This window comes from Gopherus evgoodei, chromosome 1, assembly GCF_007399415.2.
Source record: "Gopherus evgoodei ecotype Sinaloan lineage chromosome 1, rGopEvg1_v1.p, whole genome shotgun sequence".
NCBI classification, from domain to species: Eukaryota; Metazoa; Chordata; order Testudines; family Testudinidae; genus Gopherus; species Gopherus evgoodei.
In genome coordinates this window covers 324,368,231-324,387,125 of record NC_044322.1, presented here as the reverse complement: position 1 = coordinate 324,387,125, position 18,895 = coordinate 324,368,231, and the positions used below count along the sequence as shown (strand labels likewise).

At 44.6% G+C, this 18,895-nt stretch overlaps 1 protein-coding gene across 1 annotated transcript in view; it reads left to right on the top strand.

Annotated features, from left to right (window-relative positions):
- The first annotated feature begins 228 nt into the window (after positions 1 to 228).
- Positions 229 to 18,895, top strand: part of SLC13A1 (solute carrier family 13 member 1) — an 80,735-nt gene continuing 62,068 nt past the window's right edge. Inside the window, exon 1 of the mRNA XM_030554197.1 lies at positions 229 to 358. Coding sequence (XP_030410057.1) covers positions 331 to 358 — 28 coding nt within the window. The 5' untranslated portion in view covers positions 229 to 330. The remainder of the gene's footprint in view (positions 359 to 18,895) is intronic.

Here is an 18,895-nt window from a genome sequence, read left to right as displayed (position 1 = left end):
AGAACTGAGATTTCGTAAGATGAAAAGCCTGAAAGAAATTACCGGAAAGAGTTGCAAGACGTTGCCAAGAGGTGGTTCCCTGCTGTTCTGGTATGTAATTGCAGTCTCTCTCACTTTACCTGTGTGGGCCCATTGTTTTCTTAACAACCCTCCCGCGTGGGTAGAAGGAGGTTTTACTTTAGGCACAGTCCAAGAAAGAAGCACCTGCTCTTGATTTCCTATTGATAAAGTTGCTTGCAGCTTACAGCCCATGCATGCTGGGATTTTATAACTTCACTGAGACTTTCCGTCTGCCTCCTGTTTGAATATAGGTTCCTATCTCTTGATTGGATGGACATCTCTATGGATCCAGGCTCTGGTATGTTTTTGAATTCTCCTTACTGAAAGTAGTTGGAGTTTTAAGAACTCACATAGACCCAATCAATTTTATAATTTGTCAAAAATTATTTACCTGAATGCTTATCTTTTTTTTCCCTTTTGCAAAGCTGTACCTGGCAATATAGGAGCCCAGTGGAAGCAAGTTAAACCAACTTCCACCCTGCTTTAATACTCCTTTAATTAACCAAAGAGCAGTCACATTGATTAACAGCATAATGTTACATGTTGCCCTTGAACTACCTGTGCAATTCCCATTGACATAAATGGGAGTTCAGTGGGCAGCATAAACACTTATGTAAAATACTTTTGTAAAGCAAGGAAGAGTTAAAATATATTAAGTTTTCTTACGCAATAACAATAACGCTTAATCCTTTATACTGTTTTTCATTAATAGCTCTCAAAGCAATACATAAGCATTATTCTTTCTATTCTATAGATGAGGTAACTGAGTCACAAAAATTGGTTAGGGGACTTGCCCAGGGTCACACAGCAAGGCATAGAGCCAGGAACAGAACCTAACTCCTACTTCAGCATCCTTTCTTCTGACTTCTTGAATGTCATACTTAACTGTACCTTCAAAGGGAATCTTGATGGAACAAAGACTTCAGATTCAGAATGTTTAAACTCTACATGACTAGAATGCATTTCTGTTGCCAGTGTAATTTAGAGTAGCCTCAAGGTTGTTCTAATTTATGCTGGGCTGTAAAGACCCTTGTGAGCCCTTCACAGCTGAAATGATCCAGATGGTAATACACTCAAGCCATGGCCCTCTCCCATCCCCAACATACACTTATGCCATGTTCTGCAAGAAATGGGGGTGGCATAGATCCATGTCCTCTGGGTTTTCAACTCCCTGGTATTTCTGAAGCAGTGTGAAGGGACTGGAATACAACCAGGAAGAGATTAAGGCAATCCACTTCTCTAAGGACACTGATATGCCCTGGGCCCCCATGGCTTCACTCTCCAGCTAATAATAATAGTGACAGGGGGTCCCATCCCCTCAGAGTGGCAGAGTTGACAGCATTTGTAATCCCCCTCTTCCCAGAAGGGGGAGCAAGAGCCCCCTCCCTTCATGGGTAACATCTGGAGGGTCCCTCTCCCTTGCTAGAAAGGCAAGTATGGCAGCAAAGGAGCAAGGGGTCTTGGGTTTCACTCCAGTGAGATAGATAGGGAAACTCATACTTCTCAGAGCTATTGTTTCAAGTTGTCTGCAGACGTCACTGAATTGGTTACATGCAGGTGTGACCAAAAACACTCCTATAGTCATACTCTACAACACATTATTATAATAATCTTTGTGCAAAATACACCTTGTGAGGTATCATCTAAAACTATCAACACACTGGTCATTAATACTCTTGTGAAATATTCTTGTGAAAATTCGGGACTGGCAAGAGTGTAGCGTCACCTTACCAGTGGTTAACCAAGGCTGGTGGAGACCAGTGGAAGTCTGGTGTTGCAGGCAGGCTCCTGAATCCAAAGCATTGAACCAGGGCTGTCTACATAGACATTAATGGCATGCTTACTGCTGCCTGTGGACAGCCAAAGCAGAGACTCACAGTGGTGAGACATCATAAGGTACTCAGGATTACAGGGTAAAAGGTGATGCAACTCTTTACCAGTCTGGGTTGCCCCCTAGAACTTTGCCGCAGGTCAGGGTTTTAAAATGCTCTCTAACTCTCATGGTTATGAACTCACTTTTTACATAAAAGCTGAGATACTAGTGTCATCACAGACTGCAGAAGTGGGGGGACCTTACCATAGGCCTCTAATGCCTGTGTTTTATTTCATGCACAGAACAGACTCAGTCCCAGAATAATGTGAAAACAGGCAAAGCAATTCCTTTTTTTTTTTTGAGTGATTATTCATGGGGGGAGAAAAATGTGACTCATTCACCCAGCTCTAATTATAACCAACTAGTATTACAGCTACTAACTAGATACAGTACTTTTTTTTGCATGTTCAGCATGTGTAGCCATTTTCAACATGCATGAGTGAAGTGTCAGAGTTTGCACTGACTTAACACTGACTTTTTGCCAGAAGCTGGGCATGAGTGGGAAAAGATCACTTAATGATTACCTGCTCTGTTCATTCCCTCTGGGGCACCTGGCGTTGGCCACTGTTGGAAGACAGGATACTGGGGTAGATGGACTTTTAGTCTAACCCAGTATGGCCGTTCTCAAGTACATCCCCACTGACTTCCCTTGGGATGCTTTGGGTGTATGTGAGGGCAAAATTTAGCCCTTAATGTTTTATTGCCTTCTATTGACTTACATATAGCGCTTGCAGCTAAATATTGATGTATTGATACTGAAAGGGAAAAATATTTTTTTTATATATAGATAGGCTACCAGCTTTGTCTGGGAACAGAAACCTTCCACCTGTTGCAATATTAGTCTGGGCCTGATTCTGCTGCAGGTGCATGTGCAGATCTCCCACTGAAGTCAAAGGGAACTTGTGGGGGTTGATGGCAGGACTAAGCATAGTTTGGATAAGAAGTTACAAATGACTATTCAGATTTCCCACTGCAGAACCCTTAAACTTGTTCCTGGATTAAGAGATCACATAAATCACTGTGTGTGGACAGGGCCGGCTCCAGCTTTTTTGCTGCCCCAAGCGGCGGAAAAAAAAAAAGAAAATAAAAGAAAAAACCAATTGAGCTGCTGCCGAAGTGCTGTCGAAGAGGAAGTCAGGGAGTGAAGGACCAGCTGCCGAATTGCCGCTGAAGAATGAAGCGGAGCGATTGAGCTGTCCCCAAAGTGCCGCTGCCGTCGACCCAGATGTGCTGCCCCAACAATGGACGGAGTGCTGCCCCTTTTTATTGGCTGCCCCAGGCACCTGCTTCTTTCACTGGTGCCTGGAGCCGGCCTTGCCTGTGGATTACAAGGCCCCGCCTAATGCATGATCAGAGAAATCTCACCTGCTGCTTGTTGTGCAGCCACTGAGTAACTCCTGGCAGCTAATTACTCATATCACATTATCAGACAAGTGAAGGACACCATCAGTCATATTGCTGTCTTTATCTGGGATAGACAAAGGCTTCACTTCAAGGATTAGGCAAGACTGTGCATGTTGTTCATTAAGCAAAATTTTCATCTCATCTAATGAGCAGTGCACGAACCAGTTGTAAACCTAGGACTGAGTTCCACTGGTATGCTTCTTGATTGTCATTGGGAAAACTTCTTATTGCAACACCAGTACTGTGACGAGAAAGCATATGGCCATCAAAATTACTGGCAAAAATGTACGCCAAAAATGATATTATAGTTTATTGGGTCCAAATCAGTGGACCTTGCTACAGATCTTTGAGTTATAATTGTGTGGTTATAAGTTACATATAAATATGCAAGGAGGACAAAACAGGGCATTAGGAACAGAGAGGAGAAATGAAGTCTGCATGTTAGAGTTCTAAGCAAAAACATTTTATTATCATTACGTATGTTAAGCAGTGACAGCGCTTAACAAATTTGGTGCTACACAAGACATGAGACGATCTAGTCTCTACCCTGTGGAGCTTTCAGTTTAACCAACCATCTAAATACATTTAACATTATGAAACAAAAATATACGTATGTAGGAACTCCGTATCTTGATACATTGTTCAGTGAGATGGCAATTGTGACATTATACCTCCGTTAATAAAGGGCCTTTCATCCGTAAAGATCCCAAAATACTTTGCAAACCATAGATGGAGAAATCACTTCAGCTGTCACTGGAGTGTAGCTACTTCTTGGGCAGAACATAACATATTGTTTAGCAGCATGCAGTAACACTAGGCAGCAGTTTAGGACATTGGGTGAATACAGAATGCTGCTGAGACCATATTGAGAAAATAGGCAGGAAGAAATTGACCAAGATACTAGGGCTAACACACTTTCGAAAATGCCATTGTTATTCTGTGACAAGGAATTTGGTTATGTCTGAAGCTCAGTGGTTCAGCAATGACTCAGGGAGAAGTGTCAGTCCCCAGCACCCCTTCCTACAGCAGCTACTTGTTTTTTAGAGATGTGCCATGAAATCACTAACCAAGTCCTAAATTCGCAGCTGTAGCTGGTATGTCAGAAGACCGTTTAGTTAGGGCCTAACTTTAGACTTTTAGGCTCACCACATAAGGAAGATCTTGTAACCCCTGCTTATTTGTCGACAGTTTAGCAGTGTCACTGAAGGAAGGGGTGGCCGGATATAGCCCTAGTTCCTTGCTGGGCCTCTTATCTGCATGCATTTTAGAGGAATTCTAGCTGATACTGAAAACTGAGCAGAATTCCAACTTTCTTTTATCCAGGTAGGTGTGGTTTTAAAATCAAGAGCACTAAAACTGTGTAATGTGCAGGGAAGAATGGCCATGTTTGCTCTTCATATTACATGCCAAATGCTAAGGAAGAGTGTTTAAAAAAACAGCAACCCCCAGTGAAAAAGAGAAGAGGAAATGCAATAACCTGTATTCCTGCTCCTTTTCCATTCCCTTTCTATAGGAGCACAGAAGCGGTCTGCTTTTCAGCCCAAATAAATCCGGAAAACGTAGCTGTTTTCAAACACTAGGAATGTTTTTGGTCTTGAAAACTTAGACCTGTAGGAATGCATTTGGTGTTAAATGGAGCACAAGAATAAAGTCAAGCTTTTTTAAACAGCTCATTTTTACTCTGCATAAAGCATATGCTTTCACAGGCAAGTGACCAAGGCAGTGTTTGTTCTTGGGAAACAGTTACCTTTATCTCACCGTGAGGAATCAGTGACGTCCCACTTTGCATTTATCTTGCTGCTCACATGCCTGGGGAACAAGGTGCCCTTCTCTGCGCTGCACATCCATGCAGTTGCTGGGCATAGTAGCTGTCTGCTCAAAGGTTGTGACTCCTAAGTAAACACTTACAATGACACTAACCTCTTTAGAGGAGGTGAGGCCCACACTGTCCCACACTGGACAAGATTGCTGGTCTTGTGGCTGTGTATGGAGGGTATTCATGCTTCACTTTCACCCTCTCTACTCATGAAGGCCTCAACCATGTCCTAAAGCTCAGATTCTGCCACTCTTCTTTAGGGATTCCAATGTGACAACTACTCAGCATGTGCTGGGCATGGCAGAATCGGGCTCCAGATGACTGCAATGGCCAAAACTCCAACTTCTTCATGTATAAGGCTGCTCCTTCAAACTTGTCCTTCCTGTTTGCTTAGAAGCTTAGCACATTACTCAGAGCAGTTGGAAAATGGAGAGCAGATCTGAGAGCAGCCTAAATACCATTCCAGTCCCTTTGCACAGGGAAAAGCTGCTTATTTGTTTGGGAAATAGAGGTCATAACACTTAACGTGATTTTTCAGAGTCTGGCAACAGACTCTGATAACAAACAGGACTTCACTACAGGATCAAATCATAGCTTGCAAAATGGAAAATGCAATTCATAAAGTTACCAGGGACACTATGAAGTTCCTCTTTAAAATGTGCTTATTGCTGTAGCTCTTAACATTAGGATTTTCTCTCTTAATTAACTGTGTTGATTTCTTCAGTGAAGTAATTGTTTCTCTGGTGAGTGATTACAAACAAATCAGCACTGATTTCTTGCAGTTCCCAATGCAAACGAGCTGTGCACATGTTCTGTGATTAGAGAGACTGTCCAGGCACTGCTTCCCCCGAATACCCAGCATAACATCATCCAAAGAGGAGCCAAAATTTTTGATACCTCAAGCACAAGGGCTGTTTAGAGACCAGTGTACAGAGTGGGTATTTTGAATCACATCATTCCCTTAGGCGATACTGCAAAAGCAAAACTTCTAGGAAAGAGATTATAGAACAGACAAGACTTTTTTTGGCCAGCATTACTGCATCATTTGCAGAACATCTGCCTCTTGGAGGCTGAGTATCCTAGAGGCTGTAGGTATTTGTGAGGCACAATATATAAAAGAAAATCAAATATTTCAAACTTTTAACTTCCCCATACACACCATGTACCCTCCTAAGGTGAGCCTCTCTGCTGCTACCATCATAAGAGCAGTGTTTCCCAAACTTGGGATGCCGCTTGTTTAGGGAAAGTCCCTGGTGGGCTGGGCCAGTTTGTTTACTTGTCACGTCTGCAGGTCTGGCCGACTGCAGCTCCCACTGGGCGTGGTTCACCACTCCAAGCCAATGGGGGCTGCTGGACATGGTGACCTGTACATCCCTCAGCCCACGCCGCTTCCCGCAGCCCCCATTGGCCTGGAGCGATGAACCGCGGCCAGTGGGAGCTGCAATCGGCCGGACCTGCGGACGCGGCAGGTAAACAAACCAGCCCGGCCCACCAGAGGCTTTTCCTACACAAGCGGCGTCTCAAGTTTGGGAAACGCTGATAAGAGGCATCATGGCACCCACATCATGCTGTACCTAGAGAAACTGAAATCTCAACATTTTGCTTTGTTTGGAATGAAATTTATTCCAATTTGTGTGTGTGTGAAATTGGTATTTGTGAGGTTGATTTTTTGTTTTGTTTTTGCCCGGCTGTGTTAATAATTAATGCTACATGTAACAACTCACTGGAGTAACAGTCAGTGCATAGTCCAGCATTCAGAGTCCATGACAATGAAAGGAAAAGAGACAGGAATTCCACCTGGGTGATCGCTCTTCAATATTTGGAAAGGTCCCTAGTCCAAAGAGGATTTTCATGTGTTAGGTGTCTTTGAGCATGCAGAATTAGCTGCCGACAGGTGAAGATGGTAAATGGATGCATTGTGACATCATGCATTTAGGGGGAAAGGAGTACTTCTTGCAGCCATGGGCCTGGTCCAAAACGAATTGATGTCAGTGGGAATCTTTCCATTGACTTCCATGGGCTCTGGATTAGGCCAATATATGAAAAGTAGCATAACACATTGCAGGACAGACAGCTGCGGGTTGCAAAATGCACAGCCCATTAACAATCCTCTGAATGCTGCTCTGGTTAAAGGTACACTTCTCACGTCCTCTCTGAACTAGGTCTGATGTTTGGTTTTACTCTTTCCAAAATGTCCAGGGGAAAGGGTGAGACACTAATTTACATCTCAGTGTTTTGCTGTGCTCTGTGTTTCAAGTGTTCTGTTTCACTAGCTCACTCAGGTAGCAGAGAAAAGGGAAATTTGGACCAGATGTCTAAATCTTTCGAGGCCTTCAAGTCATGTAAAAGAAAGCTGAGTGCGACTGCTTCCCTGGAAACAAATACTTCTTCCGATTTATCTTGTTTTCTCACCATCTCTCTAACTAGCCAGAAATTTTCTCCAACATTATCTGCAACAAACTATGCTAAAGGAAGGAAAATTGATTTCATTTTAAAGCACAAACAGGTTGCAAATGGCAGATCAGTGAGTGAATTTTCAGAGCAGCTGACTGGGCAAGCAGGAAGTTGAGCTTTTTAAAGTTTAACTGAGTGCATTGCTAGAAATGCATCACATAGGCTTGTCAACTATTACTACTTGGAGAGTATTTTTCCTGTCCTCTGCTGCCATAACCCTCCCCCCAGTGGATAATGAATGGCTAACCAGATCTATTCATCTTTTTTACAGTTCACATTTTGTCTTTTACTTTCAGTATGTCCCTGTCCATTTCTAAGCCCGCTGGTGAATATGAGTGAAATGACCCTTCTGCCTGCCTGTTCTCATTAGGCAAGTCTGGAACACATTAATAGGAGCTCTTTCATTCTCTCCCTCATTCAATGGCTGCGGCACATTGAAAGGGCTGACAATGAGACATTTCAGATCCCTCATTTGTACTAGTATACATGCTCCCACTCATCCCTCAGATAGCTCTGCATTTCCAGTCTTTGTGCCTCCATCCTTGCCTAGAGTGGCTGCAGAAATATGGAAATGAACTTGCTGTTGTTCATCACAATAATTGTGCCTAAGTATGCAACCTCATTCTCTGTCTTGAGTAGCCACAATTTATACAGTAGGTGACATAATGGAAGTACAAGAGAGGCTTTAATCTCATTTTCAGTGCTGGGGTATTGTAGAAATTGGTACAATAATGTAAGAAGTTATCATCATACTATTCATATCTCAGTGTTTTATGCATTTTTTCCTTTACATTATTATTGTTGCTGTTTTAATTTACTGTATGCATGAATCAGTGTTGACCAAGAACAAAAAATGTACCTAGGCTTCTTCACCTCTCAAAAAGTTAGTCTCTTAGGTATAACTTTTCAAAATAACAAGACTTTGAGAACACCAGGGTCATTTGGGACAGGGAGACAGTATTATCTGAAGGTTAGAACTGGAGTCAGGCGATCAGGATTATATTCCCTACAAATGATCTACTGTGTGATCTTAGGCAAGTCACTTAAGTTCAAATTTTCAAGTGGCCTCTAATTTTGGGTACAGTTTTCAACACCTAGAGCTTGATTTTAGGAAGTGCTGAGCACCCGCCAACCCCATAGAAGTCTAGAAGAACTGCAGATGCTCAGATCCTTTGACAAGCAGGCTGCTTGGGCTTGACTTTTCTTGACTTAGGCACTCCAGTTTCACTTGGCTTCAGTAGGAGTTGTGGGTGCACAGTCCTATGAAAATCAAATTCTAGATACCTAGTGTTGGTAGGGTGGCCAACTTTCGAATGTGTGAAAACTGGACACCGAACACTGGAACATCTCCTGCCTGCTCTGTCCCTTTCTGCTGAGGCCCCGCCCTCTGCTTCTGTTCCCATCCCCACTGTCGCTTGCTGCTCCCTCCACCTCCCTCCCCTGGCTAATTGAGCAGAGCCATAGGGATGAATGGGGCAGAGGAGGGGGAGCCGTGCTTGGGGTAAGAAATGGGAGCCATCAGTACCTCCCATTGCTGGATCCATTCCTGAATTCTCCTCCAGGCTCCAGCAACAGCTACTGCTCTTCCCACCCCCATGGTGGCGGAGGCGGGTTACTGCAGGTAACCAGACCTTCAGTGTCCAGTCAGCACTGCTAACTGGACACTGTCAGGTTCCCTTTTCAACTGGACTTTCCGGTCAAAAAAAAGACACCTGGCAACCTGTATTGGGCACCCAAAAGTTGAGTCACCCACAATTACAAGTTGCTTTTGAAAATTTGGGCCCTCATCTCTCTCTTTCTGCCATAGGATATATCTGCACTTGGAGCTGGGGCTCTGCTTCCCAGTTTGAGGAGAACATCTTGTGCTAGCTCTCATCAAGATAGCACACCAAAAATAGTAGTGTGTCCACAGTAGCATGGACAGTGGTGAGGGGCTAGCTACTCGGAGTACAAACCTGTCAAGACCCTGTGGGTATGTACTCAAGTGGCTAGCCCATGCCACCACTGGTAGTGCCAATGTTACCAGAGATACAATACTATTTTTAGTGTGCTAGCTTGATGAGCGCTAGCATGAGTATGTCTCCTCAAGCTGGAAATCACAATCTGAGCTCGAAGTGTAGACATACCTTCTGTGACCACATCAGTATAATGGAAGCAGTGGCACTTAACCATCTCTGGGAAGCAGCTGGAGATAGGTGAATAATGCTAAAGAACTGCAAAGTATTTTATGCTATCATCCGATAACTGAACATCCACTTTTCTAAGCCAGAAAGTTCTCTCTCTTTGTGCTATTGGCACAGATGTTGCTTTGGACTGAAATTGAAAACTAGCTGTAGTCTAGGTCAAATGTTGCTTAAACTCTCTTTCTTTTGGATACAAAGGGTTGTCCTAATACCCTTCTCATACTGGCAGCAAACTGGGAGTACTTTAGTTGAAGTTGATGGAGTTACATTCTTGTAAATCTGGTTGGAGTGAGAAGAGCGTCAGGCCTGCCATGCTCAGTTTTGCTGCACCTTCAGCAATGTGTGGTGGATTGCAGATGCCTAGTACAGGGGAGATACAATTTCAGTTGGGATTTTTAGGTGCTACGTAATTCATAGAAGGGGAAAACATGGGAAAGTGGTCAACTCAAAAGTAACACAGGGTCAAATCTTTTGTGCCTGACTCATATGAATAACTTCAGTGGGACTGGACGTGTGAGTATAAGGAGCAGGATTTGATCCTTGCAACGTCTAATGGACAGCAAACTAGGCATGAGTTTGCAATGTGGTACATAGCAGCCAAAAGGCGAATGTAACTTTGGGCTATAGACACCCCAAGCACCAAATCACAGAACAGATACACGTCCCTCTCTTTACAGTTGAGGTGAAACCACAGCAATAGTTATGAGGTACCTAAGAGTACCAGAGCTGCTCTTATTAGTAGTAGGAAAAATGTTTCTAGAAACAGCTTACAATAGTCTAAATGGCTCATGTAAAAATGAATTTGTTTGAAATTGTTCTTTGGATTCACTCACTTTTGCATAATGACAGGCATGCTGTTCCTGTCACTTCCATATAATTATGGGGAGAATGTACAAAGCAGAGCACAGGATTTAAATACCCATATATTGTCATACAGCTATAGGTCTGCTAGGCATTTCTCTGGTAGGAAGAGCTCTTACAACTTGTCCATTGATGCCATGGTAGCAAAAATTAAGCAGCTGGGAAATATTTGTTTTCTTTATTATTTAGGAGAAAGCAGTGTCCTTATCTGTGGTTTTTAAAAAATGTTCATTTGCATGAAAAAGTGCAAAGGTATTTGGGAGTGACAAATCTACAGCATTTTTTATTTTCAGCTGCTCGTGAGAACACTTAAAGTGAACCTTGCAAGTTCTTTGTAAGGTTAATTTTTTGTGTGACTTTATTTGCTGAAGGTTCCACATGGCTGCATCTGTGAAGCATCTGGAAAAGGCAGGAGTCCTGCCATTTAAAATGGTTGGCAAAGTACTGGCATTTTATCATCTTAGCTTGTCACTTCATCACGTTGCATAATGGCAGCAGCATGATGATAGGCACCCAAAGGACAAATTGCCAGATTGATCTCCTCCTGTTATCTGCTGCTGTCTTCCAATTCACATGAGAGTTTTCTTAGCTAAATTAATGCCGAGAACCAATGAGGAAATGAAGTTTTATGGCAGACTCACCAAGAGAATTGCCTATCCTAGTGATATTCAATGGCCTGGGTTCCCTTACACATAAATTAATGATGTAACAAACAAGAAGGCCCAGACTTTCACAAAGAGGTGTTGAAAGTTAGGCTCCCAAGTCCATATTCAGGCATCTAAATAAATAGTCTGTTTACAGAGGTTCTGAGCACTTAGCAGTTCTAACTGAAATCTTTGCAATTCTAAAGGCCTGCAGCTTGGCACTGGCCGAGTGAGCTAGAAGTACTGAGCCAGTAATTTCACAGAGGCTTATGCTTTGACATCACCCTCACAAGCTGCAAAATGCTGAGTCTGCGATGTCATTTTGTCTTTACATCAACTCTAGTGGTACTCCTTCTGCAGGCCCATTAAGGCCATGTCTACACTGCAGCGGGGAGGTTTGATTCCCAGAGCAGATAGACTCTAGCTAAAAATAGCAAGTGGGAATGTTGTGGCACAAGCTGTTCCCTGGGCTCAGATCCAGCGGGTTGGATGAGCTTGGATATGGGCGGCTAGCCCAAGTCACAGCCCATGCTGCAATGTCCATGCTGCTAGTTTTACCACGCTAGCTTGAGCAGAGTGAGCATGAGCGTGGCTAACCACGCAGAGAATCACAGCAGAGATACCCAAAGTCTATTCTCAGAACTCAAACAGTCTATTCTCAGAACTCAAACAGGAGTTTTAACTGCACTAATCTCCTGTTTTATCTAGTCTCATCTTATCTAATGCCCCAGTGAACTCCATTGGCAAACTATTCCATTGTCTAATTGACTTTGCTATTAGAAACATTTTTCAGTATGTCAAATATTAGGTAGATATTCTTATGTTAATTGCCAAGTGTTCCTCCCTGGTCCCTGGCCCACGTTAGAGTAATCACCCTGCATGCAATAATTCCCAGTAACTACCAAATTCTCAAACATCCCTGGCCCACTCCTGTTCCCCATAATCTAAAAAGTTGTTAGAGAGATGCTACCTTTTACATTGGCTATGGATTAAAAAATGGAAAGAAAGAGAGAGAAAAAGTGTGTAAACTATTGAAAAGATTTTTAAAACTCCACATGGTACCATTCAAGTTAAAAAAGTGTCCTCCCAACAGTAATTAGAACTTAGTATAATGCTGCTTTTCTTCTTCACATCTGAGAAATGAATGAAAATTTACAGGCTGAGTTTTTTTATCTACATCAAAGACAAATGCACATGTTTTTAAAGTCTAGTTAATTTCCACACATCAGTGAAGGAGAATGTGTGGTTGAAAGGTTGGTGAACACATCTCATGGGCCTTTCCCTCTATCCTTAAACTATATTATCCATGTGGCTGTCTTGGTGAGGTACAATTGCACTGAAGTGAAATGAGGTTAGCTGGAAACACCACTTTCTCGCAGCAGGACAAAAGAAATTCTGCCCTGAATCTCTCTGCAATGGTTCCTGTGACCCGTGGTGCCTGAGGAAGCCCTCACTGGAAATGCCAAGGTCAGGGCAGGCTGCAAAAGGAAGAGTAGATACTCTCAATACTGGTGGGTAACACCGAAGTTAAATTCCCCAACTAGTCACAAACTGTGCTTCTGATCCCCACACTGGTTATCAAGAAGCAAAGAAGAACTCACACAGCTCTCTTGGTTGCATTCCAGTTCTCTGGCTCCCAGGCAGCACCTAGGTCCAGTAGAGTGAAAAGTTATTTTAAAATATAAATATAAAATGTTCTTCTGACCCCAAAGGGTCAGCTACATTACCAGGTCAGTATAGGTTTGGATCTTACCCAAAATACCACTCTGCCAGCCAATCCTGTAGTGATTAAAGCTAAAGGTTTATTATAAAGAAAAAGGAAAGAACAAGGAGAGAGATTTTAAAAGGCAAAGAAGTTACATACATACAAAGACTTCAAAGTCCATATATCAGGTTCCTAGCAGTATTGGTGAGTTTGCTGGCTTGAAAGTCCCTCTGGAACACATCCACAGCTTGGATGGGTGTCATAATATAATTCCCAATTCTGGAACTTAGCGTCCAAAATATGGGTATTAGCATGAATTCCCCTAAGCTTAATTACTAGCTTAGATCTGATAGGCTGCCACCAATCAGGACTTAGAGTAGAGCGCCTGATCGACTCTAGTCTCCTCAAAAACCTTCCCTGGGGGTCCCAAGACCCAAATTCCCTGAGTCTCACAACAAAGGGGAATAAACCATTTCCTCCCCCCTCCCTCCTTCCTCCCCAGCTCCTTCCCACCCTGGGAACACTAGGAAATCACCTGATTCAACTCCCTGAATCTAACACAAAGAGGAACTTTACCATTCCCTCCCTCAGGCAATACAGACTCAAGCTTCTTTGAGCCTTAACTAGGAAAAAACACTCAAACAGGTCTTAAAGCAAAGCTTTTAATAAAAAAAGAAAGAAAGAAGTAACAGGTTTATCTCTGCACTTTAGATGGTAAAAAGTTACAGGGTCTTTCAACTTATAAACAATAGAAAGAAACTTTCTCCAGCAGAAACACAATTTAAGCTACTTCCAGCAAGTACACATATGCAAATGAAAAAGAAAACAAATTAAAAGACTATGACCGCCTTTTCTACTTACAATTCTGAACAGATAAGAGATTGTAGCAGGGAGATTGGCAGAAACCTGGTTACACTTCTAGCCCCATCCAGGACTCAGAGAGAAGAGAACGAGAACAAAGCCAAACCCAAAACCCACAAACAAAGGCTTCCCTCCTATGAGATTTTAAACTATCTTGTCTCCTGATTGGTCATCTGATCAGGTGCTTGGGGTCCCTGTTTGTTAACCCTTTACAGGTAAGAGAGACATTAACCCTTAACTATCTGTTTATGACAATGGGTCATTCAGTCCTTTGTTCAGAGCTTCAGTTTGTAGCAAAGTTCCTCCAGAGGTAAGAAGCAGGATTGAAGACAAAATGGAGAAGATGCAGCCAGGGCCGTCTTTAGGCGTAGGGCCTCATTCTCCCTGGGAGCACCACACTGCAGGCAGCCCAGACAGTGTAGAAGCAGGGCTGCTGGGTCCTAGAGAGCGCCGAATGCAGCACAGTCTGAGGAATAGGATTGGCTGCTGGGGTCTCTGGGAAGGGGGGGATAGGGATTGGGAAAGGAGCTCACCTCCCCTCCGCCCCATGGAGCACTCCCTCCTCTCCAGGAGCACCCCTCTCTCTCTCCTCCCTCCCCTCCGTCAGGGCTGGGTTGGGTGAGGTGCTGGGGGAGGAGGGGAGGCTGGCTGGCTGCGTGTTGAGGAATGAAAGTGAAAGTAACTCACTTCCTCTGCAGGCAGCCAGAATTGGAATGTCACACAGGGCTTGGCTGGGGTTAGCCAGATGTGTGAAAAATCAGGATAGGGGATTGGGGTAGGGTGAGCAGATATCCCTATTTTATAGGGACAGTCCCAATTTTGGAGTCTTTTTCTTATATAGGCTCCTTTTACCCCCCCACCCCCACCCATCCCTGTCCTGATTTTACACACTTTCTGTCTGGTCACTCTAGGTGGGGTAATTGGTGCCTATATAAGACAAAGCCCCAAATATCGGGACTGGCCCTATAAAATCAGTACATCTGGATCTGGCCACCCTAGCTGGGGATCTGGCCACCCTAGCCTCTCCCCCGGGCTGGCAGCTGCCAGCGATCCATCTCATCCGGGGGGAGCTGCACAGGGCAGGATGAGCTGCTGTGGCTCCATGGGTGCCCTATCCCTGAGATCAGATGCTGTGCTAACTTCACCATGGTCTGTTGGGCTGGCGGCGGTGCCCATTGGCGTGTGATTGGACCTGAGGGTCTGCTGCTGCTGTTGCCACTCTGCCCCCCAAGAGGTGGATTTTATGGTCCTGCAGTTTTCCACCTATTTCCTCCTCTACTGCAGCTGTTGGACCAGCAGGCTGGGGGGTGAGCCAAGAATGAAAGCAGTACTGTGTTGCCATTTAGATTGTCATTTAACAACTTTGTTTGCCAAAAATTCTTGCTAACAATCCTGAATCCAATTTCAATATTTTTTTTTAAAATCAATATCTTAGCCAAAAACAGAAAATTAAGTTGTTGACAATTATTAGTGACAGGTTTGGTTTGAGGCAGGGAGTGGGTCAGTTTTCATCAGAGAAACAAAAAATGTTGACTGACTTTCCTATAGCCTGTTACTCCTGATAAGAGCCCTCCAACAACTGTAATATGCTCATCTCCTTACTAGTGTATAAAGCAGCGGTCGGCAACCTCCGGCACATGTGTCAAAGGTGGCAGGTGAGCTGATTTTTGATGGTATGCAGCAGCAGGCTGAGCGGCTCAGCCCATCACTGCTCCGGGGTTCCGGCTGCTGCCCTATTGCCAGCTGGAATACCAGCCATCGGCCCCACTCAGCACCTACTGCTGGCCTGGGGACCCCCAAGGAACCCCAGGCTGGCAGTGGGCTGAGCAGGCCAGTTGAACCACTCAACCTGCTGTCAGCCTGGGGTTCCATTCACTCAGCCGGCAGTGGGCTGAGTGGGCTGGTGGAGGGCTGAGCGGGCTGGTGGCGGGCTGAGCAGGGCCGATGGGAGGTTGAGTGGCTCAGTCTGCTGCCAGTCTGGGGTGCCAGCAGCACTCAGTCTACTGCTACTCTGGGGTTCCGGCTGCCGGCCCCTTGCCAGTCAGGAGCTCAGCCGCCAGCCCCACTCTTCCTCCTGCCAGCCTGGTGAGCAGAATCCCAGGCTGGTAGCGGGCTGTGGGGGGGTTGGCGGCCGGGATCCTGGCTGACAGGAGTTGGTGGTCAGAACCCCAGACCAGCAGCGGGCTGAGCAGGGCCTGGGATCCTTGTCTAGGGTTCCAGCCACCAGCCCGCTGCCGGTTTGGGGTTTCATTTACTCAGCTGGCAGTGGCCTGAGCAGGACCGGTGGCCAAGACCTCAGATAATAACAATAGTTTATTTATATAATATAGACATAGAGAGAAACCTTCTACAAATCAGTATCTGCTGTTGATGAAAGGTTTAATACCTTGCAAGTACACCACAAACAATTTGGATTTTTGTATGACATAACTAAATTCAACGAAATAGGAAAACAAGAGCAACTAATGACAAAGTGCAAGAATCTAGAGAGCCTCCTGAAGCATGGTGATAGTTTTGATTTAAATGGACTTGAACTGTACGAAGAATTGAGTACACTGTCATCAATGTTGCCACATGCAAAATCGGTGATGGACATTGTACAGTTTATTCATACCCGCAAACTTGTTGACATATATCCTAATGTGTACATTGCCACTCGTATTCTACTGACAATTCCTGTAACAGTAGCATCAGGAGAACGGAGTTTCTCAAAACTAAAGCTCATTAAAAACTATCTCCGCTCTACAATGAGTCAGGAACGCTTGACTGGTCTTGCTATTCTTGCGATCGAACAAGACACAACTTTGTCTTTGTCATACGATGACATTATTACTGATTTTGCAGCCAAAAAAGCCAGAAAGATTGCTTTTAATTAAAAACAAATCTTTGTTTCAATACCTCTTCATATAAATTTCCAATAAAATTTTGATAAATTAAAAAAAATATTATTTGCATCATTCTGTCATATCAGAATTTTTTCTATAGTGCTGCTTCTTTAGTGCTAGTCCATCAACATTACAGTGTGCTTAATTAAGTTAAACTGGTTTTAATAATGTGAATGTGGCAAGTTTTCCAATACTATAAGCTTATGTTTGTGTTGCTAAGAGTAGATCAGGCACAAGGGCACCAGTTTAATAATCTTGCCTAGGGCACCATAAATCCTAAGGCCGGCCCTGGATGCAGCTGCCTTTTATAGTCTTTTGCCATGCGGCCTGTGTTTCCTTTGTTTCAACCACAAGCTGCCCAGCCCATGGCTTGAAAGCCTTAGAGTTCTGTCCATAGGCATGTCCCTGCATGGCTTGCTGAGTCATAAGGTGTATCTGCCTTCTCTCAGTGGGTCAGTTGTACAGTAACTTCTCACTTAACGTTGTAGTTATGTTCCTGAAAAATGTGACTTTAAGTGAATTGATGTTAAGCAAATCCAATTCCCCCATAAGAATTAATATAAATGGGGGGGGGGAGGTAGGTTCCAGGGAAATTTTTTTTTGCCAGACAAGAGGCACTATATACATTTTAAATAATTTTAAACAAGCAATTTAATACTACGCCAGGGAGGGCGGGAATAGTGTGCATGTGCTGTGTGTATGCAACATACTGTACATACAGTACAGTACTATAATTGCAAGGTGCCCCTGCCTTACCCTACACAGGCACAGCCCACTGGCGCTGGAGATGAGGCAGGCAAGGAGGCTGTAGGCTAGGAGAAGCATGTTGAGCAGCAGCAGCTTCTCGTATTCTGCAAGCACCAGGCGCGGGAGGGGAAGGGCTCAACCGTCAGCCCACCCACGCCCTCCCTTCCCCAAGCTACCACCCTTGACCTGCCTCTTCTCTCTCCCCCCACTTCATCCCCCTTTACTTCCCACGCTGCGTCCTCACTCCTCCCCTCGCCCCTCCATTCTAAACACCGTAAGCCAGCCGATTGCCCCAGGCAGGAGGCAAGGGAGGGAAGGAGAGCCTGCACATGGAGTCCTCGCTCCTCCCTCCTGCCTGGGGCAATCAGCTGGCTTGAGGTGTTTAGGGGACAGGAGGGAGGGGAGAGGAGCGAGGCCTTGGCACACAGGCTCCCCTTCCCTCCGCCCCTGCCTTCTGCCTGGGGCAATCAGCTGGCTTGCAGCATTGGGGAGGCAAGGGAGGGAGAGGGAGCCCGCGTGCTGAGTCCTCGCTCCTCTCTCCTGCTCTGGAAATGCTGAAAGCCAGCTGATTGCTGCAGGCAGGAGGCGCTGTTGGGAGGGGAGAGGGGTGTAGGCAGGCTGCCAGCTGTGGAGAAAGCAGGCAGCCAAACTATGTAAGAGTGGAGCATTGCAAACTTTAAATGACCATGTTCCCTAATTGATCAGCAACATAACAATGAAACAACATTAACCAGGATGCCTTAAAGTGAGGAGTTACTATGTAGCTGATGGTCCTGAATGGAGGGAGTGGAGCTTAGGGAGAATGATGCTTCGCAAATAAAGCTATTATCACCATGATAATGACTTATGTCCATCCTGAATAAATAAATAAAGTTCAGATACAGGTATGAGCATCTTCCTCAACCACAAAGAGCTGCTGCAGATGGACATGGGCTTTCCCAAAGTGCGGGGGTGTGATTCAGGCCCAGGATTTTATTTCAGATCCTCCCTATTCTGACTGGTTCCCTTGGAATTTCAGTCTGCAGGGGAATACTGAATTGTATACATGTGAGCAGAGCGCACATGCAGGCAGCCCTGTGTCTGCCTCTGTAAGTCTGAAGTGAATTACCTCCCAGAATCCTGTATCCTGTTCCCTGCTCTGTACCTTGTCCCTCTGCTGCAAGCCCTCAGGACCAGCGTGAAGCCAGGGACTGGAGGAGCTTCAACTCCATGAGCAATCCCCAGTGGCAGCTGTAGGTACAGCACTACACAGGCTACAGCACATAACTGATAGTTGTAGTGTGACGGTTTAGCCGCTAATGACCAGCATCCCCTGGATTTCAATGAGAACACCTCTCAGTACCTCTGGCATAAAAATATTTAGGAAAAAAATAGACTAAGTGTCAGCATCCTGAACCCCTTT